This window comes from Gorilla gorilla, chromosome 5 (genome assembly GCF_029281585.2).
Source record: "Gorilla gorilla gorilla isolate KB3781 chromosome 5, NHGRI_mGorGor1-v2.1_pri, whole genome shotgun sequence".
Lineage (NCBI taxonomy): Eukaryota > Metazoa > Chordata > Mammalia > Primates > Hominidae > Gorilla > Gorilla gorilla.
In genome coordinates this window covers 132,037,654-132,064,698 of record NC_073229.2, presented here as the reverse complement: position 1 = coordinate 132,064,698, position 27,045 = coordinate 132,037,654, and the positions used below count along the sequence as shown (strand labels likewise).

The window sequence follows — 27,045 nt, the reverse complement described above, 5'->3', positions numbered from 1 at the left end:
TTCTGTTTTCTTCTGGAAACATTATTACCTTAGTTGATAAATCTATCTTGAATTAACTTTTCATTAATGGTGCAAGGTAGGGGATATGAACCACTTATACTATACCATCACCATTCATTGAAAAGGTCATTCTTTCCTCAGTAAATTGTAATGGCACTTTGTTGTAAAACAGATGATGCTGAGCTCAGCAAGGCTGCTGTGGCCAGACTGCCTCCTCTCTGGGCAGGGCATCTCTGAAAAAAAGGCAGCAGCCCCAGTCAGGGAATTATAGATAAAACCCCACCTCCCTGGGACAGAGCACTTGGGGGAAGGGGAAGTTGTGGGCACAGCTTCAGCAGACTTAAACATCCCTACCTGGCAGCTCTGAAGACAGCAGCAGATCTACCAGCACAGCATTCGAGCTCTGATAAGGGACAGACTGCCTCCTCAAGTGGGTCCCTGACTCCCATGAATCCTGACTGGGAGACATCTCCCACAACAGACACCTCATACAGGAGAGCTCTGGCTGGCATCTGGCGAGTGCCCCTCTGGGACGAAGCTTTCAGAGGAAGGAGCAGGCAGCAATCTTTGCTGGTCTGCAGCCTCCGCTGGTGATACCCAGGCAAACAGGGTCTGGAGCAGACCTCCAGCAAACTCCAGCAGACCTGCAGCAGAGGGGCCTGTTAGAAGGAAAACTAACAAATAGAAAGGAATAGTATCAACACCAACAAAAAGGACGTCCACTCAGAGACCCCATCCGAAGGTCACTGACTTCAAAGACCAAAGGTAGATAAATCCATGCAGATGGGGAGAAATCAGCCCAAAAAGGCTGAAAATTCCAAAAACCAGAACGCCTCTTCTCCAAAGGATCACAGCTCCTCACCAGCAAGGGAACAAAACTGGATGGAGAATGAATGTGACGAACTGACAGAAGCAGGTTTCAGAAGGTGGGTAATAACAAACTCCTCCAAGCTAAAGGAGCATGTTCTAACCCAATGCAAGGAAGCTAAGAACCTTGAAAAAGACGAATTGCTAACTAGAATAACCAGTTTAGAGAAGAACATAAATGACCTGATGGAGCTGGAAAACACAGCACGAGAACTTCGTGAAGCATACACAAGTATCAATAGCCATATTGATCAAGCAGAAGAAAGGATATCAGAGATTGAAGATCAACTCAATGAAATAAAGCAAGAAAACAAGATTAGAGAGAAAAGAGTGAAAAGTAATGAACAAAGCCTGCAAGAAATGTGGGACTATGTGAAAAGACCACATCTATGTTTGATCGGTATACCTGAAAGTGACGGGGAGAATGAAACCAAATTGGAAAATACTCTTCAGGACATTATCCAGGAGAACTTCCCCAGCCTAGCAAGGTCAACATTCAAATTCAGGAAATACAGAGAACACCACAAAGATATTCCTCGAGAAGAGCAATCCTGAGACACATAACCGTCAGATTCACCAAGGTTGAAATGAAGGAAAAAATGTTAAAGGGAGCCAGAGAGAAAGATCGGGTTACCCACAAAGGGAAGCCCATCAGACTAACAGCAGATCTCTTGGCAGAAACCCTACAAGCCAGAAGAGAGTGGGGCCTGATATTCAACATTCTTAAAGAAAAGAATTTTCAACCCAGAATTTAATATCCAGCCAAACTAGGCTTCATAAGCAAAGGAGAAATAAAATCCTTTACAGACAAGGAAATGCGGAGGGATTTTGTCACCACCAGGCCTGCCCTTCGAGAGCTCCTGAAGGAAGCACTAAACATGGAAAGGAACAACCGGTACCAGCCACTGCAAAAGCATACCAAATTGTAAAGACTGTCAGTGCTGTGAAGAAACTGCATAAACTAAGGGGCAGAATAACGAGCTAGCATCATAATGGCAGGATCAAATTCACACGTAACAGTATTAACCTTAAATGTAAATGGGCTAAATGCCCCAATTAAAAGACACAGACTGCCAAATTGGATAAAGAGTCAAGACCCATCGGTGTACTGTATTCAGGAGACCCATCTCACGTGCAAAGACACACATAGGCTTAAAATAAAGAGATGGAGGAATATTTACCAAGCAAATGGAAAGCAAAAAAAAGCAGGGTTTATAATCCTAGTCTCTGATAAAACAGACTTTAAACCAACAAAGATCAAAAGAGACAATGAAGGGCATTACATAATGGTAAAGGGATCAATGCAACAAGAAGAGCTAATTATCCTAAATATATATGCGCCCAATACAGGAGCACCCAGATTCATAAAGCAAGTTCTTAGAGATCTACAAAGAGGCTTAGACTCCCACACAATAATAGTGGGAGACTTTAATACCTCACTGTCAATATTAGACAGAAAATTAACAAGGATATCCAGGACTTGAACTCAGCTCTGGACCAAGCGGACCTAATAGACATCTACAGAACTCTCCAGCCCAAATCGACAGAATACACATTCTTCTCAGCACCACATTGCACTTATTCCAAAATTGACAGCATAATTGGAAGTGAAACACTCCTCAGCAAATGTGAAAGAACAGAAATTATAACAGACTGTCTCTCAGACCACAGTGCAATCAAACTAGAACTCAGGATTAGGAAACTCACTCAGAACTGCACAACTACATGGAAACTGAACAACCTGCTCCTGAATGACTACTGGGTAAATAACGAAATGAAGGCAGAAATAAAGATGTTCTTTGAAACCAATGAGAACAAAGACATAACGTACCAGAATCTCCGGGACACATTTGAAGCAGTATGTAGAGGGAAATTTATATCACTAAATGCCCACAAGAGAAAGCAGGAAAGATCTAAAATCGACACCCTAACATCACAAAAGAACTAGAGAAGCAAGAGCAAACAAATTCAAAAGCTAGCAGAAGACAAGAAATAACTAAGAGCAGAACTGAAGGAGATAGAGACACAAAAAACACTTCAAAAAAAATCAATGAATCCAAGGAGCTAGTCTTTTGAAAAGATCAACAAAATAGACCACTTGCCAGACTAATAAAGAATAAAAGAGAGAAGAATCAAATAGATGCAATAAAAAAAGATAAAGGGGATGTCACCACTGATCCCACAGAAATACAAACTACCATCAGAGAATGCTATAAACACCTCTACATAAATAAACTAGAAAATCTAGAAGAAATGGATAAATTCCTGAACACATACACCCTCCCAGGACTAAATCATTAAGAAGTCGAATCCCTGACTAGATCAATAACAAGTTCTGAAATTGAGGCAGCAATTAATACCCTACCAACCAAAAAAAGTCCAGGACCAGACGGTTTCACGGCCAAATTCTACCAGAGCTACAAAGAGGAGCTGGTACCATTCCTTCTGAAACTATTCCAAACAACAGAAAAAGAGGGAATCCTCCCTAACTCATTTTATGAGGCCAGCATCATCCTGATACCAAAACCTGGCAGAGACACAACAAAAAAAGAAAATTTCAGGCGAATATCCCTGATGAACATTGATGCAAAAATCCTCAATAAAATACTGGCAAACTGAATCCAGCAGCACATCAGAAACTTTATCCACCACGATCAAGTCAGCTTCATCCCTGGGATGCAAGGCTGGTTCAACATACGCAAATCAATAAATGTAATCCATCACATAAACAGAACCAATGACAAAAACCACATGATTATCTCAATAGATGCAGAAAAGGCCTTCAACAAAATTCAACAGCCTTTCATGCTAAAAACTCTCAATAAACTAGGCATTGATGGAACGTACCTCAAAATAAGAGCTATTTATGACAAACCCACAGCCAGTATCATACTGAATGGGCAAAAACTGGAAACCTTCTCTTTGAAAACCAGCACAAGACAAGGATGCCCTCTCTCACCACTCCTATTCAACATAGTATTGGAAGTTCTGGCCAGGGCAGTCAGGCAAGAGAAAGAAATAAAAGAGTATTCAGTTAGGAGAAGAAGAAGTCACATTGTCTTTGTTTGCAGATGACATGATTATATATTTAGAAAACCCCATCATCTCAGCCCAAAATCTCATTAAGCTGATAAGCAACTTCAGCTAAGTCTTAGGATACAAAATCAATGTGCAAAAATCACAAGCATTCCTATACACCAATAACATACAAACAGAGAGCCAAATCATGAGTGAATTCCCATTCACAATTGCTACAAAGAGAATAAAACACCCAGGAATACAACTTACAAGGGATGTGAAGGACCTCTTCAAGGAGAACTACAAACCACTGCTCAAGGAAATGAGAGGACACAAACAAATGGAAAACATTACATGCTCATGGATAGGAAGAATCAGTATTGTCAAAATGGCCACACTCCCCAAAGTAATTTATAGATTCAATGCTATCCCAATCAAGCTACCATTGACTTTCTTCACAGAATTGGAAAAAACTACTTTAAATTTCATATGGAACCAAAAAAGAGCCCGCATAGCCAAGACAATCTTAAGCAAAAAGAACAAAGCTGGAGGCATCACGCTACCTGACTTCAAACTGTGCTACAAGGCTACAGTAACCAAAACAGCATGGTACTCGTACCAAAACAGATATATAGACCAATGGAACAGAACAGAGCCCTCAGAAATAATACCACACATCTACAACCATCTGATCTTTGACAAACCTGTTAAAAACAAGCAATGGGGAAAGGATTCCCTATTTAATAAATGGTATTGGGAAAACTGGCTAGCCATATGCAGAAAGCAGGAACTGGATCCCTTCCTTACATCTTATACAAAAAAAAAATTTTTTTTTTAATTATACTTTTAAGTTTTAGGGTACATGTGCACATTGTGCAGGTTAGTTACATATGTATACATGTGCCATGCTGGTGCGCTGCACCCACTAACTCGTCATCTAGCATTAGGTATATTTCCCAATGCTATCCCTCCCCCCTTCCCCCCACCCCACAACAGTCCCCAGAGTGTGATATTCCCCTTCCTGTGTCCATGTGATCTCATTGTTCAATTCCCACCTATGAGTGAGAATATGCGGTGTTTGGTTTTTTGTTCTTGCGATAGTTTACTGAGAATGATGATTTCCAGTTTCATCCATGTCCCTACAAAGGACATGAACTCATCATTTTTTATGGCTGCATAGTATTCCATGGTGTATATGTGCCACATTTTCTTAATCCAGTCTATCATTGTTGGACATTTGGGTTGGTTCCAAGTCTTTGCTATTGTGAATAATGCCACAATAAACATACGTGTGCATGTGTCTTTATAGCGGCATGATTTATAGTCCTTTGGGTATATACCCAGTAATGGGATGGCTGGGTCAAATGGTATTTCCAGTTCTAGATCCCTGAGGAATCGCCACACTGACTTCCACAATGGTTGAACTAGTTTACAGTCCCACCAACAGTGTAAAAGTGTTCCTATTTCTCCACATCCTCTCCAGCACCTTTTGTTTCCTGACTTTTTAATGATTGCCATTCTAACTACACCTTATACAAAAATTAACTCAAGGTGGATTAAAGACTTAAGACTTAAAACCATAAAAACCCTAGAAGAAAACCTAGGCAATACCACTCAGGACATAGGCATGGGCAAAGACTTCTTGACTAAAACACTAAAAGCAATGGCAACAAAAGCCAAAATAGACAGATGGGATCTGATTGAACTAAAGAGCTTATGCACAGCAAAAAAAAAAAAAAAAAAAAACCCAAAAACAAAAAACTATCATCAGAGTGAACAGGCAACCCACAGAATGGGAGAAAGTTTTTATAATCTATCCATCTGACACAGGGCTGATAGCCAGAATCTGCAAAGAACATAAACAGATTTACAAGAAAAAAACAAACAATTCCATCAAAAAGTGGGCAAAGGATATGAACAGGCACTTTTCAAAAGAAGACATTTATGCAGCCAACAAACATATGAAGAAAAGCTCATCATCACTGGTCATTAGAGAAATGCAAATCAAAACCACAATGAGATACCATCTCACGCCAGTTAGAACAGCAGTCATTAAAAAGTCAGGAAACAACAGATGGTGGAGAGGATGTGGAGAAATAGAAACACTTTTACACTGTTGGTGGGACTGTAAACTAGTTCAACCATTGTGGAAGACAGTGTGGCGATTCCTCAAGGATCTAGAACTAGGAATACTTGACCCAGCAATCCCATTACTGGGTATATACCCAAAGGATTATAAATCATTCTACTATAAAGACACATACAGATGTATGTTTATTGCGGCACTGTTCACAATAGCAAAGATTTGGAACCAACCCAAGTGCCCATCAATGATAGACTGGATAAAGAAAATGTGGCACATATACACCATGGAATACTATGCAGCCATAAAAAAGGATGAGTTCATGCCCTTTGCAGGGACATGGATGACGTTGGAAACCATCATTCTCAGCAAACTAACACAAGAACAGAAATCCAAGCACCGCCATGTTCTCACTCATAAGTGGGAGTTGAACAATGAGAACACATGGACACAGGGAGGGGAACATCACACACTGGGGCCTGTCGGGTGGTGGTGGGCTAGGGGAGAGATTGCATTAGTAGAAATACCTAATGTAGATGACGGGTTGATGGGTGCAGCAAACCACCATGGCATGTGTATACCTATGTAACAAACCTGCATGTTCTGCACATGTACCCCAGAACTTTAAGTGTAATTTAAAAAAAAAACAACAGATGATACTGTAGGTCTGTTTATGGACTCTAGTTCATTCTATTGATTATTTGTCTATTCTTATGCCAGTGCCATACAGTTTTAATTTTTGTAGCTTTATGTTAAGTCTTAAGATATGGTAGTGTAAGTGCTCCAACTCTTTATTTTACTGATCAAAATTTTCTTAACTGTTTTAATTCCTTTACATTTCCTGCCAATTTTTAGAATAAGCTTAACAATTTCCCCCCCAAAAAGCTGCTGAAATTTACATTGGTATTGCATTGAATCCATGGTTCATTATGGGGAGAATTGACATGTTAACAATACTGAGTCTTGTTATTCATGATTGTGGTTTATCTTCATTAATTTGGATCTTCCCTAATTTTTCTCAGCAGTGTTTTGTAATTTCCAGTGGCAGAGGTATGGCACATCTTTCGTTAGATTTACTCCTATGTATTTGATCCTTTCTGGTATTACTGTAAATGTCATTAAAATTTTTATTTGGTGTTTGTTGCTGGTGTATAGAAATAGTTGCTTCTAAATATTGACCTTGTATCAAAGAGTCTTATTGGCAATAATTCTAACCATTTGTAGACATTTTAATAAAGATTTTCTACATATGCAGTGTTGCCATCTGTGAATAAAGACAGTTTTACTTTTTTCTTTTTAATCTTTATGCCCTTTCTTTCTTTCTTCCTTTCTGCCTCACTGTGCTGGCTAGAACTGTCAGTGTAATATTGATTCAGAGTGATGATAGTAGGAACCTTGTCTTATTTTTGGTCTTAGGAAGAAAACAAACATTATTTTACCACTAAATGTGATGTTAGGTGTAAGTTTTTTGTAGCTATTCTTTGTCAGGTTAAGGAAATGTTTCCTTTTATTTCCAGTTTGCTGAGAATTTTTATCACTAGCAGATAGTGAATTTCATTAAAGGTTTTTTTTTTTTCCACTTTTTTCCTTTCTGTTGAATTAGATTGATGGATTTAAAAAATTTGAAACCATCCCTGCATTCCTGGAACAAATATCATTTGGTCATAACTTAGTATTCCTTTTTATATTTATCTGGATTTTACAGTATTTTCTTTGGATTCTCACATCTATTTTTAAGAGCAAATATTGGTTTGTCATTCTCCTTTTTTGTAATATCCTTGTCAGGTTTTGTATCAGATTTATGCTGGCATTATTAATCAAGCTAGGAAGTATTCCCTTTTTTGCTCAGAAGAGTTTGTGTAAGCTTTGATTTGTTTTTTTAGTCTCTGGAAGAATTCTCCAGGGAAACCATCTGGGCTTGGAGTTTTTAAAGGGAGTTATTTGCAGAGTTTATTTCTTTAATATATAGTCTGCATTTTTCTTACTGATTTTAGCAAATTATGTTTTTCAAGGAATTTGTCTATTTCCTCTTAATTTTTAAATTTGTTGGCATAACATTCATAATTTTCTTTTAATGTCTGTTGGATATAGTTACGCCTCTTGTTCCTAATGTTGGTAATTTTTATTCTTTTTTTTTCTTGATCATTCTTGCCTAGGGGTTTAATCAATTTTATTAGCCTTTTCAAAGAACCAACTTTTAGTTTTAAGTTTCTTTTTCTGTATCTCTCTCTGCTCTTTTTTTTTTTTTTTGAGACAGAGTCATGCTCTGTTACCCAGGCAGTGGGCTCACTGCAACCTCCGCCTACCAAGTTCAAGCGATTCTCCTGCCTGAGCCTCCCGAGTAGCTGAGATTACAGGCATGTGCCACCATGCCCAGCTATTTTTTTTTGTTGTTGTTGTTTGTTTTTTGTATTTTTAGTAGGGACGGGGTTTCACCATGTTGGTCAGGCTGGTCTCAAACTCCTGACCTTAAATTATCCACCTGCCTCAGCCTCCCAGACTGCTGGGATTATAGGCATGAGCCACTGCGTCCCCACCTATTTCTGCTTTCTTTGCATTTAATTTGCTGTTCTTGATTCTTAAAGTGAGCTAGTATTTTGCTGGAGATATTGCCTTTCCTTACTGCATCATACCCTGTTAGTTAAAGAAAGTGATTCTGTACTTCCAAAGGAGTACTTTTCTTTATTTCTTTTTTTTTTGAGATAGGGTCTTGCTCTGTCACCCAGACTGAAGTGCTGTGGCATGGTCATGGCTTACTGCAGCCTTAAACTCCTGGGCTCAAATGATTCTCCCACCTCAACCTCCCAACTAGCTGGGACTACAGACGTGTACCACTATGCCTAGTGATATATATATATATATATATATATATATATATTTTTTTTTTTTTTTTTTTTAAGGGATCAGGTCTTGCTATGTTGCCCAGGCTGGTTTGAACTCCTGGCCTCAAGCAGTCTTCCTGCCTCTGCCTTCCAAAGTGCTAAGATTACATGCATGAGTCGCTGTGACTGGCCCCAAAATTATACTTTTCTATAAACTACCTGTTTCCTTAAATAAAATATGATTGATGTTTTTGAAAGCAGAACCATCTTAGCCTTTGTGTTATTGGGCTTTGCAAATAGAAATACTTTTATTTGACAAATTATGAAGAATGAATAAAATAACTAACAATAGACAGACTAGCCAGATATTAAACTCTTTAGTCTGACTCCCACATCTTTATAAGTAGGAATGTTTATAATTTTAAAAAATTGTATATGAATAGTGAAATTGTCATCGAGTCAGTTTAGTTAAATTGACAAGTTAACTTCAGGGATTCAGATTGATATGTTCTCATTGAGATATGCAGAATCTTTGTGTTTGCCTTTTCCTTTTAGGAAGCTGCAGTAAAGGAAGATGAAGAAGAAGTTTCAGACAAGGGCAGTGATTCTGAAGAAGAAGAAACCAATAGAGATTCCCAAAGTGAGAAAGATGATGGTAGTGACAGAGACTCTGATAGAGAGCAAGATGAAAAACAAAACAAAGATGATGAAGCAGTAAGCCTTATAGGTTTAAATAATTGGAATTATACCTCTGATGATAGCTTTGGGTTTTGTTGTTGTTGTTCATTTGTTTGCTTGCTCGCTTGCTTTCTTTAAATAGTATCTGTATATTTTATAATTTTATTACTTTGAAGAACGTTTTTAAGGAATGGTAGTCAAGGTTATACAGAAAAATGATTTCTAACAAGGATTGGAAATCCTTGTTTTCTTAAATATTAAATTGTTAGGTAGAGTAGGACCTGGGTTTGAGGTTAGGTCAGTTGGTCTCATAAGGGGATTTTCAGTGTTGGGGATATCTCTGGGAATATGAGTAAGGAAAGGTGTTTGTGAAATGCATAGTGCTTACTTGGAAGGCTGTGTCACAAGCTCCAGTTCATGTTTCTCTGTAGAGAAACAGTACTGTGGACCCTGATGTCAAGAGGTTGGTTAAGGGAAAAGCTAACATTTATAGAATACCACCTTGTTTCATGGGTGTATATAAGATATATTAAGGACAGGGGAAGTCTTTACAGAATTTATTAATATGGTGTAAAAGTATAGAGTATAGAAGAAAAATCTCATGGCATTAAGTTGCACATGATTTATGGGAGAATTATAGAGAAGAATGGGGTCCTTAGAGGCTCACTGCAAATAAACTGCTCGGCCATTTCTTTTAGGTTTGTTAGCGTTGTTCTTTTTGAGTGGCCATTGATCTAAAAGTAACACTGTAGTTTGGGAGATAAAAAGGGATTGCCTGAATAGCCTCAGAGGCAAAAGGAGAGGCCAAAAAAAGAGGAAGAGGTAAAGGGCAAAGGATAAAAGTATAAGGGGTAATAACACACTTGTCCTTGGGAATGGTAGGAAACAAAGATGTCTATTGTTAGCATTTTCAGGGCCTTGGCTGTTTTTGTACTTGGAGAATTAAATTGATTGCCAGGAAACTAAAATCTGTCAAATACATTATATCCCTGGCCTGACTTTGAGAAAGAATTGACATATTCCTAAGTATATTAGGGTTAGTAGCAGTGACTCTTAGGGTTTTGACAGACTAATTTCTTCATATGACCAAAAATACATTCATTAAATCAACAAATCATTATTTATTATCTGTCACATCCCAAGGCTGTCTAGGATTAAAGATAATACAAAGCCAAATGTGAAACAGCTTCAGCTCTTGAATGATATGTAGGCTAGTGGGGCAGGCAGATTTGTAAATAAATACTATAGTACATATGAAATTACACACATCTTATGCAAGGTACATAAGGAGGGAGTGATCAGTTCAGTCCTGAGGTAGAAGGAAATTTATGGGAGGCTTTACTCAGGAGTTCATACTTTGGGCTTTAGTTGGTCCTAAATAATAATGAGTAGGCAGAGAAAGGGAGAAATCAAAGTCCAAACAGGGTTTAGGAGGAGTGAAATAGTTTGGTAAGTTCAGAGAAGTGTAGGTAGTTTGAAATGACTAGAATAAAAAGCACAAGGAGGGAGGCAGTGACAGGAGACCAAAGAGAGGCAGGCTAGGGTCAGATAATGAACGGCTATGTAGTTGATACTACAGTTTTTAGATTTAATATATTTAAAAAGGCATTGTAAGGATGAGCAGGGAGATGATCAGATTTGTGAGACTGAACTTGTTCTAATCCTAAGTAGTTAATTAGCATTGTCAGGAATAATACCTGGAAATCCTTAAAGTGATAAAACACATACTAGATTTTAAATATTTTAATTTTTTGGTTTACTAGGAGTGGCAAGAATTACAACAAAGCATACAGCGAAAAGAGAGAGCTCTACTGGAAACCAAATCAAAAATAACACATCCTGTGTATAGCCTTTACTTTCCTGAGGTGAGTTATATACAGGCTACTGTGTTCCTTATTCCATTCACTTTCTCCTCAGGGATTTGTCAGTTGACTTTTAGCCCTCTGTCGTGTATATTAGTTCATATGTGTTAAATGTGGTCTATCCTGAGAGGCCATATTTTTAAAGGGAATATTACAATAGGTATTATACTTAGTGAACGTGTTGCTTATAAAAGAGATTGTTAGCTTCTTAAGTATTTCTTTGGTTTTCTTTGCTTCTGTCTTTTCTGTGCCCTGATTACTGAGTGTTATGTGTAATGGTGATTTCTCATTAGCAGATTAGGCAGTCTTCATCAGACAAATGCATATTTTGCCTTTGAATACTTAACTATTATGAATCTCTCACCTCTGCCAAGTTTTAAATCGGATGAAAAAATTCTTAAATTTTCTCTCTGAGGATCCTGCTGGCGACATGGAACCATTGGAATTGCTCTGACCCTGGTCATTGTTGTCCCAGTCCATGGAAATGTGTGAGCCCATGGCTGTGGGACCAACTGTGTTCTTGGCTCTAATAAATAAAGTTCCATAAGAGCTTGATCATAACTGAGCCCCGGGCTCAGGACAGGTCATTACAGTGCTGTTTGTTGCCTTGTCCTTGTTTACTTTGTAATTGCAGCCTGCTCAACTTTCGATCTCCTTGATAGCCTGTGTTGTTCATCTTTCAAATTACCTTGGGATTCCCTTGACATTTTGCGTTAGAGTATGATTCTGTCTGGAGTAGAGGTCAAGAACTGGTTCCCCCAGTTCGGGAAACTGTTCCACAGACTGCCTCACAGCTTTGCCACAGAACCTTCTGCTCACCACTTGTATTTGGCAGGTGATTTCATGTATAAATCTGCTTTCTGCTCGAGGATGTCAATCTAGAGTTTCTGGGGACTGCTTAAGGCAAATTCGTAAATAATTTGGCTCTCTTAGTAATAAATGAGTGGCTCTGCACAGACTGTTGTTTTGACTTGGAGAGAAGTCTGCCCAGGATTCCATCTTAATGCACGTGCTGATCTTCTGGCATGTCCTGAGCTTTAGTCCATCTGTTAGGGGCATTGTGCCCATTGCAGAGGTAGCCTGCCAACACCAGGCATCCTGAAATGAAGCAAGTAAATTCCATTCATTGATTGGTATAAAAAGTGCCATGGGGTGCTCAAAGCTGCCTAGTGTGTACCCATGTAACAGACAGTTTCATTTTAGACCATGCTTAGTTAATAAGAGAAACATTCATTCACTCCCTCAGAACATTTTATTAGTGGCCAAGTGCTGTGGCTTATGCCTGTGGTCCTAGGCTACTTGGGAAGCTGAGGTTGGAGGATCACTTGAGCCCAGGAGATTGAGGCTGCATTGAGCTGTGATTGTGCCACTGAACTCCAACTTGGATGACACAGTGAGACCCTGTCTCAAAAAAAAAAAAAGATAAAAATCATTTTATCAGCAAAATGCCTTTTTCAAATTTAATCTGCATCTGCATGGTAAACATTTCAGATCATTATTTATCAGATAAAATGTATTTAGGGCCGAGTGCAGTGGCTCATGCCTGTAATCCCAGCACTTTGTGAGGACGAGGTGGGTGGATCACCTGAGGTCAGGAGTTTGAGACCAGCCTGGCCAACATGGCAAAACCCCGTCTCTACTAAAAATACAAAATTGGCTGGGCATGATGTCACATGCCTGTAATCCCACCACTCAGGAGGCTGAGGCAGGAGAATTGCTTGAACCCAGGAGGCGGAGGTTGTGGTAAGCCGAGATTGTGCCATTGCATTCCAGCCTTGGTGATAGAGCGAGACTGTCTCAAACAAAACAAAACAAATGAACGAACAAAATTTATTTAGGATCTTTCTAACCTCTCTACCTGTCTACATTTCCGTGTTTCTTACCTAAGTAACCTAACTACCAAACCACCCACTTAGTAATATTTGACTTACATGTTAGTGAAATTCGTCTATTGTATTTAATGCGTTACGAATGGTTAGGAATCTCACAAAAGAAAAACAATTTTGTCTAAAATACAGGTAACTCATAGAATATCTGTTTCACTTTTAACATGTGCATCACTAGGCACAGGTGTAGTGCTGTTGATTGATATTCACTGGCTTCTTAATAAATATTCTTTTTTTTTTTTTTTTTGAGCTGGAATTTTGCTCTTGTTGCCCAGGCTGGACTGCAGTGGCGCAATCTTGGCTCGCTGCAACCTCCACCTCCTGGGTGCAAGTGATTCTCCCACCTCAGCCTCTCGAGTAGCTGGGATTGCAGGCATGTGCCACCACACCCAGCTGATTTTGTATTTTTAGTAGAGACGGGGTTTCTCCATGTTGGTCAGGCTGGTCTTAAACTCCCGACCTCAAGTGATCCACCCGCCTTGGCCTCCCAAAGTGCTGGGATTACAGGTGTGAGCCACCATGGCTGGCCCTTAATAAATATTCTTGAGTGAATCTCATTGTAGTTAAATAGGCTGAGAGGTTGGAGGAAAAGGCATTCTCTAAGTGGGGAGGTAAAGAAGTGCATAATCTTTAACATAATCCTATGCTGCTTACATTCCCTACTTGTTGTAATGATGTTTCTGACAAATGTCAAAATGACTTAAAAAAGAGGTGATATTGTACCTCATGTCACTAATAATCATAACTGCCACTTATTATACTGCATGTGCTAGGCTTTCTAACATATATTTTTATTTGTATTCTCTCAGATCATCTTTACAACATGGCCAGAAGTAGGCACTGATTGTTGAGAAGAAAATGAGATTTTAGGGAAGTGAAATAACCCAGGTTTCTGTGTCTTTAAAACAGATATTGTCAAACTGCAGTCTACAGGCCAGATCTGGCTGCCTTCCTGTTTTTGTAAATGAGGCTTTATTGTAAATAAAGTTTTATTAGAACACAGCCACACTTATTTTTTTCATGCTGCAAGGGCAGATTTGAGTGGCCGCAACAGAGGTGTTAATATTCCACTTTGAGGCTGTTATGTATTTACACACTTATGTTATGTATACAAATATGCCTACAGTGGTAGTCCTAACCCTTGGTTTAAGCAGAATTTAATTTTCTTGTTAAGTGCCACTCATGTCACCTTGTACTTGTCATTTATTTATTAGACTTATTAATGTTGCAGTGCTTTATCTCCGAAGGTATTTAAACAGAAGAGTTTTTAGTTGTGCTTAGTAGTGTTTGAAAGATAAACCAAATTTTAATCTATTTCTATAGTTAAAATTTTAGCAGCAATTTTAGTTTAAAAACATAAATATGGGCCAGGCGTGGTGACTCATGCCTGTAATCCTAGCACTTTGGGAGGCCTAAATGGGAGGATCGCTTGAGCCCAGGAGTTCAAGATCAGCCAGGGCAACATAAATGAAATCCTGTTTCTACAAAAAATACAAAAATTAGCCAGACGTGGTGTATGCCTGTAGTCTCAGCTACTTGGGAAGCTGAGGTGGGAGGATCACTTGAGCCCCAGAGGCAGAGGTTGCAGTGAGGTGAGCTGAGATGGTGCCACTGCACTCCAGCCTGGGTGACAGAGTGAGACCCTGTCTCAACAAAAAACAAAACCAGAAAAACCCACGTTTTCTCAAAGAAACTGTTTCAGTAAGATGATTTTTTAACCATTTCGGACAATTGAGAGTTTAGAATAGTCTAGTATTATTTTGGTTAAATAAATATTTAGAACATCCTAGAGTTTATTTTGTTTTAAGCTGTAAAACATTTTTCTTTAAACTGTTTTAGAAAGATACTTCCCTACCCAACTCTTAAACAGGTGTTACTAAGCAGGTGACTAAATAGTGAACTGAGGTGTGCTGTAATAGAGCAGTTGTTGCTGAATGCACGGAGGTTTGGTGCTTTCAGACTTCTTGGCCTTCTAAAATATATATATATACACACACATATATGTATATGTATATATGTGTATATATATATATGTATATATATGTTCCTTCCACTCCAACTTTGTGGCTTTTGCTTATTACTAGGTAAGAGTACTAAGATTATTTGCTACATGCTATTGTAATAGTTGTATATATTTAGAATAATGCTTGTTACTTAAGGTTAGTCAGGGTTTTTAATATGAAGGCCAGTCAATAGGTTTTAAGGAGCTATTGAAATCCCCAAAATTGCATACAAAATGCTTTTAGGCAATGGATCTACAAATGTTAAGAACAGCTTATTCTTTCAGTAAATATTCATTTGAACACCTATTTTGTACCAAGCAGTTTGTCAGTGCAGAGGATCTCTAAGATAAGAGAGGCCAAAATTATATTCTTTCTAGTTCTTTCTGATTATTTATACCCCTCTTCTTTTTTTTTTTTTTTTTTTTTGTTTCCAGGAAAAACAAGAATGGTGGTGGCTTTACATTGCAGATAGGAAGGAGCAGACATTAATATCCATGCCATATCATGTGTGTACGCTGAAAGATACAGAGGAGGTAACTATCAAGCAACATGATTTCAGTGTTTAACAAGGCACAGCTGTCACCATCATGCTGCTTCATATATCTTTTTTTTTAAAAACAGTTTATCGTATTTAGCATATTGTATTCTATTCGTTGCCTGCATTTTGTAACTGTTCTCTATTTTGGGGATGAGCTCATTGGAAATTTATAAATAATTGTTAAAGGTAGGCAACTTAGTCAATGTTTTAAAAATTTGTTCTCAGCTTGTTTTGGGAGTTTTCACTGTTAGTGTCTAAGAACATATGCCTTTCCTCCTCCTCTCCAGAATTTAGTGATAGAATTTTTGTTCTTATTGGATTAGTGTTGAGTATTAGATCTTTTGTCTTGAAAAATCTAAGAACTGATGATGTGGATTTCTTGAGTGGAATTTTTGATTACGTGGTATTCACTGTTAATGACATCAGTAAAGCAGCATTGTGATGAACATATTTACCCTTGGGAACTGCATTTTTTTTGTTGTTGTTGTTTTTTATGTTTTTTTTTTGTGTGTGTTTTTTTTTTTTAGGAAGAAGATTCTGTCTGCCTGTACTTGGTGGACAAAAGCTTTTCAAGATAGCCCTATGATGTTGATTTTTAGTACATATTTTTTAACCCTTTATAATCAAGTGGTAAATGCATGAAATAGGTTAATAATAAATTTATAGAGGTCGAATTGATGGGCTGGAGGCTCTGTATGTTTGTAATTTTGGTCTATATTGCTAGATATTTATTTCTCTATAGAAAGAATGAATGTCTAAATATGCCTAATACCTCTCAGCATGTCATACATTTTGAATATCATTGCTAGTTGGAAAGGTGAAAAATAGCATCTTAGATCTTCATGTTATTTTTTCCTCTGATCTTTTTTTTGAGACAGGGTCTGGCTGTGTCACCCAGGCTGGAGTGCAGTGGTACAATATCGGCTCACTGCAACTTCCGCCTCCCGGGCTCTCCCACCTCAGCCTCCCAAATAGCTGGGACTACATACGTGCACCCCGTAAAAATTAGCCACTCCCGGCTAATTTTTGTATTTTTTGTAGAGACAGGGTTTACCCATGTTGCCCAGGCTGGTCTCAAACTCCTGAGCTCAAGAGATCCGCCTGCTTTGGCCTCCCAAAGTGCTGGGATTACAGGCATGAGCCACTGTGCCTAGCCTCTCTGATCTTTTAAGTTTTAAAACCTATTGAAAAGTTAACAAGCATGGTATCATGAAACCTCCCTAGATCCCCACCCGTATTCACCAGTTGTTTACATTTAGCTGTTACTTGTTTTATCTTTCTTTCACTGTATATGTACGTACAAAACATGCACGTGTGTGTATTTTCCCCTGAACCATTTGAGGTACTTGTAGACATCATGACATGACACCCCTAACTACTTGACATGTATCCCTTAAGAACCAGGGCCTTGGGCTGGGTGCAGTGGCTTACACCTGTAATTCCAGCACTTTGGGAGGCCAAGGCGGGCAGATCACTTGAGCCCAGGAATTCAGCAGCAGTCTTGGCAACGTGGTGAGACCCTGTCTCTTAAAAAAACAAAAACAAAATCCAGGACCTTCTCCATGGGCCTACTACAATGATTATACTCAGGAAATTTAACATTGATGTGGCATAATTATCTAATACGCAGTCTGTATTCAGATTTCCTCAACTATTCCACTAATGTGTGTTACAGTTTTTGGTTTTATTTTTAAACTCAGGATCTAATCAAGGATCACACATTGTAGCTGGGTGTGGTGACTTGTGCCTGTAGTCCCAGCCTAACTCAGGAGGCTGAGGCAGGAGGATTACTTGAGCCCATGAGGTTGAAGCTGCAATGAGCCATGATCATGCCCCTGTACTTCAGCCTGGGCAACAGAGTGACATGTCTCGAAAGAAAGATAAAAGGAGATTTTTACATTGTATTTGGTTGTCATGCCTCTTTAGTGTTGAATACTTTCTTGTTCTTCTTCTTTTTTTTTTTTTTTTTTGAGACAGAGTCTCACTGTGTCGCCTAGGCTGGAGTGCAGTGGCATGATCTCGGCTCACTGCAAGCTCCGCCTCCCGGGTTCACGCCATTCTCCTGCCTCAGCCTCCTGAGTAGCTGGGATTACAGACGCCCGCCACCGCACCCAGCTAATTTTTTATATTTTTTTAGTAGAGACGGGGTTTCACTGTGTTAGCCATGATGGTCTCAATCTCCTGACCTTGTGATCCGCCTGCCTTGGCCTCCCAAAGTGCTGGGATTACAGGCGTGAGCCACCGTGCCCGGCTTCCTTGTTCTTTTTTAATCTTTGCATGCCGCTGACATTTTTCAAGAATCCAGGCAAGGTGTTTTGTAGAATATCATTTAATACGAATTTGTCTCATTGGTTACTCATTATTCATCTTTGTGTTTTTGGCAAGCAAACTATGTTGGTGATGTAGTTCTTAGGTCAGAAGTACAGTATATGACTTTGCCCTATGTTGGTGATATTAATCAAGGTTGCTCATTTAGTTATGGTTTTTCTCTATTGTAAAGGTATTTTTCTCCCCCTCTAATCTGTGGGGTGATATTTAGGCCCTGTGTGAATGTCCTATTCTCCAACAGTGTTTTACCCAATCATTTTAAACATACGTTGATGATTCTTGTCTGAATCAATTTTTACTCTGCTCATTCTATTCAGTGTAGTTTTTATTTCTCTGAAGAGTGAAACTTAACCTTCAGTGTGTTTGAGTTGTCTTTTTAATGTGTCTGTGACCATTGTTCACTTTTGTTGAGTCTTAAAAAATTGGTTTGGGATCTTTTTTTAATGTTAAGAAATCAGCCCTTTGTGATATGTGTTGCAAATATTTCTCCCCAGTTTGTTTTACTATTCTGGTTGTTTCTACCAGACAGAAATATAAATACCTATTTGTTTATCCATTTTCTTACTTATTTTTTGTAGTATGATTTAAAGAGTTTTTTTTTAATAGTTTCTAGGTTTGTGTTATAGTTAGGCCAAACTGAGATTAATTTAAGAAAAAAAGATTCCTTCATGATTTTTTCTAGTTTTTTTTAAAACTGGCATATTTTAATATTTAATCTTGACTGTAAAATCTGGATTTTGGAGATTGGAGTAGATCACTAGAGCAGATCACCAGAGCATACAAATGTCATTTTTAAAAAATTGTTCTTCTTTCGTCCAAGTGGAATAGAAACTTTTAAGAGTTTGTTACTATTTGTATTTGAAGTTTATGATTTGATGATAAATAAAATATCTTCTTGACCTTTGGCATTGGGCGTTTATTCTAGAAATAAGAAAATTTGGCAAGAAGTATCTCCTGTCTAGTGAAGTCTGTTGTTTTATTCCAACATTTCATTTACTTATGCTTTTATACCTACTTAATTTCTTCAAGATGGTAGCATAGAATTTGGTTGCTTTAAGTACTGCTTTCTTGAATTGTGGAGATACAAATTAACCTCATCAGTTCTGCATAATTTGATTTCCTCTTTGGGAGGTATTTATAATATGTAACATACATTTCGCTTTTTTTATTATTGTTTATAAGTACTTTAGTAACATTTGTTAGGACTTTCTGTATCATCTGCGGAAAAAACCTGGCTGTTAAATACTGTGGTCTAGGAATTTTAGGGAGTGAGCTGTTTCCTCCCCATAATACAGATTTTTAAGTGCTGATTTTATCTTCTAGGTAGAGCTGAAGTTTCCTGCACCAGGCAAGCCTGGAAATTATCAGTATACTGTGTTTCTGAGATCAGACTCCTATATGGGTTTGGACCAGATTAAACCATTGAAGGTAAGGATAGTGACTCTTCAATAAATAAGAGTTTTCTGTATAAATGTTTACTATACCAGGAAAACATTTCTAGTTTTGAAATGTAGAGTTATGGAAGGAAAAAGAAGTCATCTCATGCTTTATATATGATATACTTGATGGACTACTCTTTCAATAATAAACTTAAGGTTTTAGGTTTTTAAGGAGTATAACAGTTTAGAACATTGAATATAAATTACTTTAGGGATGCATTTTAATGTGCTGTAACTTTATAAGGCCTCAGCAAATGGGTTTTTTCTTTAGAAAGGCACTTTTTTTTTAAAAACCACAGATTCTATTTGGAGTGTTTATTAATTTCTGAAACTAATTTATTTTTGTCATCTTAGAGCATACACTTCTGTAAGTATCATTTGCAGCACACTCTGATCTTTGTTTACCAATTCACTTGAGCTTTTTATAAAAGGTGTCCTATTGTATTAGAGAGATGGTGCTGAAAGTATTGCATTATAGAGGGTAAAAGTAGCCAGTAAATGCGAACCTCTTTTTTGTTCCATGAGGGTTCCATATTTCTTTTATTAACTGTAGAATTTTACGTCACAAGTCTAGAGACTGCAAAATGTCTCGGGTTTTTCTTCCTTAAAGCAGAAGGCTTCTGTTAAGATATGACTCAGTGTTCTTGCTCAAGAATCACAATTATTTTATGCCATAGAAATACATTCATAAATAGTATAACATATAGAATCAAAATATCATACTGTATTAGAAATTTAACTACATTTACATATTGTTAAATTTACTTGTTTTATTTCTGGGATGAAGTGTCTATTCTAAATGAATGAGTTGAATATAGAATTGTGTCCATGAAAAACTATTTCTTTATAATTGCTGTGGTCAAAGAAAACCTTTTGTTTACCAAGGTTTCTTCCGTTATTTCTCCCCAAATTTCTGATGTCTACATTTAATTCTTCTTTCTAGTTGGAAGTTCATGAGGCTAAGCCTGTGCCAGAAAATCACCCACAGTGGGATACAGCAATAGAGGGGGATGAAGACCAGGAGGACAGTGAGGGCTTTGAAGATAGCTTTGAGGAAGAAGAGGAGGAAGAAGAAGATGATGACTAAGCAGTACTCTGAATGGACCACAGTGTTTGCACATATTTGCAATTTTTTGCTGTTTTGGAAGTGTATCATAAACCAGAAACAGTACAGAACTGATGTTGAGGGAGGTGTAGTTTTTTTACTCTAGAAATGGGTGCATAATATAACTAGGCAGTGGCGGTGCCTTGGTACAACCTGAAAAATGTTAAGGCTTATTGAAACCTTTCAGGTAGGGGATGGTACATTTATTTCATCTGCAAATGATAATAAATCCTTTGTTATAACTGTCCAGAAGTGTGGGCTATGTATTATCTGATCAGTCTATGGTCCCAGTAAAAGTAAAGATGCAGGAAACACAGTCTCTAAATGAGCGACTTTTCTTTGTTCAGCTTTGGTTTTAGCAAACACCACAAATACGTTTTAAGTAACATCGCTCAAGTTTAAGTAACATCGCTCAAGTTGATAATCTCTTGATAAGCTCTGTTGTTGACATTTTGCAGTGATACAAGACTGTAACAGCTCCACTCATAGATTTAAACTTTTATTTTTACTTATCTTGGTCATAAGTTGGCATTCTCTCACATTCCACATGATATAGAGGGCTACGTTTTGGAATTTTCCTTTTCTTAATTGCCCAGAGTTATCAGACAGATTATAAAAATGGCTTTTAATGGCTTAAACCATTTCTAAACCTCTATCTTAGCAGATCAATGCAGGATCTAATTCTTTTGATAAGTTCTAGCTCTAAAAGTGATAGTGGGACCGTATGTTTTCTGATACTGGTGGCTTATGTTATTAAACCTTTTTTAAAAAAGGTTCACTCTAAAAGCTGAACTACATCCTTAGTTTTCAGTCTACTTGACTCTATCAGGAGCTTTTTAAGGAAAGTAAGTATAACATGCAAAGGAAGCTTTTTTTGTATTCATTTTGGACTCCTGTCAATAAAAATAGAAGTTTGTTGACTCGTTTTATGTTTCAATGGTGTGTGTCTTTTTACTATCAGGACATAAATAGGGCAATCCACTTCTTTATTTTTCAACTAAAGATTGAATAGTATTGTACATTACTGCTAAAGTGACTGCTATTTCTGTATACTGTAGAAAAACCCAGGAGTGAGAGGGATTTCCCCTCATAGTACAACTGGAAGGATAGTGCTTGTAAAGAGTAGAGATGTGTACATGATGAATCATTGAGGGAGGGTGGATATTTTTATTCCTAGGTATGGAGGAAACATAAGTCTGTAGTATTATAAAACTGATTGTAATAATTCTTTCCTATCAAAATCTCCATAGGTCAAAATATTGTTGGAATATTAAAATTTGCAACCTTGTTTACTTTAAAAGGTTGCCACTTTCAGTGCAGAATACTACCGGCATCTTGTTACTGCAATAGTTGGAAATAAAATTTGAAAGTTAGCAAAACCATGAATGGTTTTTTTGTTCTAAATTTAGGATGTAATATTTCCTATAAAAGGGTGAAAGCAGTTTTTTTCTCTATAACCTCAATCACCAGTTTAGTGAGAGCCTTTCTTGGCAGGCAGGAGGCAGTGTCACTGAGGATTTTTTTCATTTACTTCATTGTACAAGTAGGAGGGTAGGTTTAATTTTCAAATCAGGTTCTGCTGTGAAGCACCAGTGTCTTGAGGCAGCTACTGATTACCTAAGTGTGGTGGCAGGGGGTGAGCCAGCTGGTGTCAAGTGAAAGGAGGGATTAGAGAAAACAGGTGTGGCACAAAGGCAAGGAAACTGAGCAGACAAGACAGAACAATGTGTAGAATGCATATTTTCTAGTTTTCTTGAAAGATTTCAAGAAAAGTTTTTTTTTTTTCTAGTGGCTACTTTGCCTTAAAGAGGCTTTATAAGTTCATTCACACAGCTGGCTTCTCTGGTTGTAAGATTCTGGCGAGGATGATAACCTAGTAACACCACAGTGCTTAAAAAAAAAAAAAACTACCATCACCAGAAAATTCCACCAGTTTGTTTTCCTTTTCTCTTTGTGTGATGTGTATGTACTTCCCAACTAAGTAAAATAAAATTTCCTCTAGTGAGTGCTTTAGGTAACCTCTTTCCATATGGCAGTAGTGAAAGAACTGAGCCTTCAGTTGATAGTTCTCTCTCCAGCAAGTCGCTAAACTCCACATCCCTTCGTTTTTCCTCTGGAATGAGAATAACAAACTATCCTAGTTTGCATTTAATCTAATGGAAACTTGAGCAAAGTTTCAGTTTTCTTCCTATAAAGAAACGGACATTTTTGTCAACAATTGATGAGCCTATAGATCATACAGTGTATAGGAAGTGAAATTGAAACAGTTACTTAAATTATGTGATATTTTTCTCTAATTGGTAAAGTACCTATTAAAATACAGCTGTTCATGAGGAGACTTACCATAATTCAAAGTGTAGCAGTTGTGTATTTTAGCATTATAATATTTGATTGAGGCCCTGAGGCGTTAACATCTCAATCTCAGAGTTAGATGTTCATGTCCTTTTTGAATTTTTTAAACATTTTTCATAATTTTTTTTTTTAAGTTAGGGAGCACATTGAGTGAAGTTCTCTGTGTAGAACAATACCTTCTGCTCTGCTTCTCCCAGCTTTCACTGAGGGCTGGAAAAGGACAGGCCTGTCCAGCTGTACTGTCCCACTGTGTGTGGGGAAGCTCAGGCTCTGGTGGAAGCAGGGGGGCGTGGATGTCAAACAACTGATGTGGAAACAGGGAGGGAGAGATATAATGAGGCTCTCTAGGCACGTTATTTTTGACCACAAGTTTTGTTCAGTTTGCTTCAGCCAATCCAAACCATATACTAGAGTGTTCTGTAGTCACAATTCTTATTTCAAATGTAATTCAGCACCTTACATAATTTTTGAGAGGTTGTCATTCATCACATATTTACTGAGTTTCTATGTGCCAGGCTCTGTGACTGGATACTGGAGCTATCAAAATGAAAAAAATAGTGTTAAGAACTCACTCGCTGGTGTTAGAGCAGGTAGATGAGTGGCAATCCATTTAAATCCATTTGCCTTGGCCATTATTTGGAATGCCTTTTTTTTTTTTTAGTCTATCTACTGTAGGCAGAAGAATTATTTCTTTAGGGGCTAGCTATTTATTTTGCTGGCCTTTTTTTCTCTCTTTCTCTTTTTCTTCTTGAGATGGAGTCTCGCTCTGTCCTTCAGGCTGGAGGAGTGCAGTGGCACGATCTCAGCTCCCTGCAACCTCCGCCTCCCAGCTTCAAGCGATTCTTCTGCCTCAGCCTCCTGAGTAGCTGGGACTGCAGGTGCATGCCACCACACCCAGCTAATTTTTTAATTTTTAGTAGAGATGGGATTTTGCCACGTTGTCCAGCCTGGTCTCGAACTCCTGGCCTCAAGTGATCAGCCCTCCTCAGCCTCCCAAAGTGCTGGCATTACAGGCATGAGCCACTGCGCCCAGCCTGTTGGGTTTTTTTTGGAAAAAAACCAAAAACAACAAATCATCATCCTTTTCCTTTAAAATGTTTTTTTTAAGAAACAATTTTCCCACAAACGGTCTGATTTAACTCCATGAAATCCTCTATTTAGACTGCCTTAAAGTGAAATAACTGTTGGTGAACCATAACGACATTTTACCAGCTGTGTAGTGATTAGTCCAAATATGTCTCAAGAAGTTAGCACCAAGCATTCTCATCCATTTAAACTTGATGCTAGGGCTATTTTGCAAAACTTAAAAGATGCGATCTTGTACAATATATCTGTAACCTGAGCTGAAAACCCAAATAACAATCATTGACATACTTTAGGGCTATTGTTTCAGGTGGGGGTGTATACATCCCAGGGGCGTGGAGATGATCAATCCATTGAGGAAGTATTAAGATGATTATTTGTATTTAATCTCATCCTTTTAAATTTCTATTTTTGTGTGTTTTATAATGTACATAATATATTGTACAATTGTACACTTCTATTATTTATAAATAAACATTTATTGGTGCATTATATATTTTTTTTCTGATTTGGGTCCATGATCAAAACATTTGGGCACCACTGCTTTGTGGTATTGATAGGGTGACATTTGACACTCACCACTGAGATCACAGAGTGATATACTCTGGAGTTGGTGGGTTGGCATTCAGTGTGTGCAGCCCTACTGTAGCTCCCAAGAGCAAAGTGAGACTTTTATGAGATAGAGCTGAGTAGGTCTGGAGGTGGGATTGATAGGCAAGGGGAGGGTTCTGCACAACGGTTGTCTGTGGAATGCAAGTGGTGCAGGTATGGAGCAGCAGTGCTGGGGACGACTTGCTGGGACTTTGAGCAAATCACAGCCTGTTGCTGGTCCTGGCAATCAGTGACTGCTGCAAATGGAAGGTGAGTGTGGGAAGGACTGGCCACTCTGTTCAGCACGAGGTTGTTTAGCGTTAACCTATCAGCCTGGGTACACAAAGGGAGCTGTAGCCCTCATACCTTACCCGAAACACCTGAGGTTTACACTTTAACATCTGGATAATAGCAGCAATGGACTTCAGTGTGAACAGATTCCATTAAGAGTTAACTTCAAGCTATTTCTCTGTATTTTCCAGCCTCGTTCCAGTAGAGGGCGATAGGGCTGTAATTTTCTTTAACAGAATGGTGTGTTTCGTTTGAGACTAAAAACCACGATTAAAGAAATGCTTTGTAATTTATTTGTATCTGCACCTTCTGGGATTTCCTCCCTCTCTTTTGATCTTTTATGTTTCCCCCTAACCTTTTTCTTCTTTACATGTGTCCTTTGTTATTTATTTATTATTTTTTTAGAGGCAGGATCATGCTCTGTCGCTCAGGCTGGAGTACAGTGGTGCAATCATAGCTCACTGCAGCCTCAACTCCTGGGATCAAGTGATTCTCCTATGTCAGCCCCCTCCGAAGTAGCTGGGACCATGGGCACTAACCTGGCTCATTGTATTTATTTATTTAGAGACAGGGGTCTTGCTATGTTGCCCAGGCTGGCCTCGAACTCCTAACCTCAACCCTTGGCCACCCAAAGTATTGGCACTATAGGCATGAACCACCTCACCTGGCTGTGTGTCCTTTAACCCATTAAATTTACTGTCTAGAAACATTAAGTCCCTTTGCAACCAACTCCAAAAGACAATCCATACGTATTCATTGTGCTGGAATTGCAAATTGCATTTGTTTGCTTGAGAGAGGTGGACAATCAAATAGGACATGGAAATTCCTTAACTCTACAAAATCTAATCTGTTTGCCTGATAGGTGTCAACTATTAAGAGTCCAGAGTTTTTACATGCAAGCTAACAAGTTAACCTGCCAGTGTCATGGATGCTGACAAAACACAGAAGACTCCAAAGACACAGGCACAGCAGGTGGCATGAGCTTCATGTTCCCCATCTGTTCCTGTTGTCTTCCAAGTTCCCACGGAGGCGATGCGGAGTGGCCAGGAAGATGCTGTTCATATCACAGCTGAGGAACTCCAAGCTTGGGAGACCTAACCCTGTCAAGCCTGCAAGCAACCCTGTCTTGATCTTATTATCCTGGACAGCAAACAAACTCACCCTCTTTCTGGGAGGGAGACACTGCCTTCCAAGGCTGTTTGCCATACAGACACCCTTGAAAAGATAGTCTAGAACAAAAGCCTGTGTGCCTCTGATCACAGGTGTGCAGAGACATGAGAGACTCATGGAAAACTGTCTCTCAACAGCTGGAATTCAATACATATAGGACCTGTATTTACAAAGAGATATTATAGAACACTGATTTTCAAAGGGAATGAGGTCTATTTTGTGAAAACTAGGACCACTTAGGCAGTTTCCTTGAGAATAATATACATTTAAACCCCTTGGAAATGTTTTATTGTCAAAGATAGTTTTATTGTCAAAGATAGTTTTATGTTGCAACTGAAGATAATTTACCCGTGCACCAACTAAAAAATATCCAGAATTTTCTAAGTTGAATCCAGTCCATTGTGACAGTGCAAAACAGGGTATCTAAAAGAAGGAACACTATACCTATTCTACGTGGTAACCATAAGAGATTTTGATTATCGCTTTCTGCACTCCTTCCCCAAACCTTCCACCCCTCCCCACAAAATACAAAACCCATACCCTTCCTTTCTGGACAAACTGAACATTTTCCTCCAAGGAAGTCTGGTTCCTTGTAGAATAGTTGCCATTTCTTTAGTGTTCTTTTTCCAATATGCTGCCCAAACTTAGGGAGGCCTTAGACCTTTGGTTGAAATAACTGAGGAATCTTTGAAATACTATTTTGAACAGTCTTCCTGGTAGGTAGTTGTCCTTTGGGGGCAGATGTGTTTTAAACTACAAAAGTTCATTTAGAAATGATACACAGTAGGGGGGATCCAATTCATTGATGGGTATTTTGCTTAAAAAAGTAAGGCATGTGACAAAAATTCAATGAGAGACTTAAAAAATCCTTATCTTCCAACCAGGTCTGACGATTCCCAAGGAGACATCGTCATTCAGTAGTGTTCGTG

At 38.3% G+C, this 27,045-nt stretch overlaps 1 protein-coding gene across 1 annotated transcript in view; it reads left to right on the top strand.

Annotated features, from left to right (window-relative positions):
- SEC63 (SEC63 homolog, protein translocation regulator) overlaps positions 1–21,554 on the top strand; it is an 83,859-nt gene extending 62,305 nt beyond the window's left edge. Inside the window, exons 17-21 of the mRNA XM_031012102.3 lie at positions 9,346–9,504; positions 11,232–11,333; positions 15,654–15,752; positions 19,409–19,513; positions 20,468–21,554. Coding sequence (XP_030867962.1) covers positions 9,346–9,504; positions 11,232–11,333; positions 15,654–15,752; positions 19,409–19,513; positions 20,468–20,611 — 609 coding nt within the window. The 3' untranslated portion in view covers positions 20,612–21,554. The remainder of the gene's footprint in view (positions 1–9,345; positions 9,505–11,231; positions 11,334–15,653; positions 15,753–19,408; positions 19,514–20,467) is intronic.
- Positions 21,555–27,045: the final 5,491 nt, after the last annotated feature.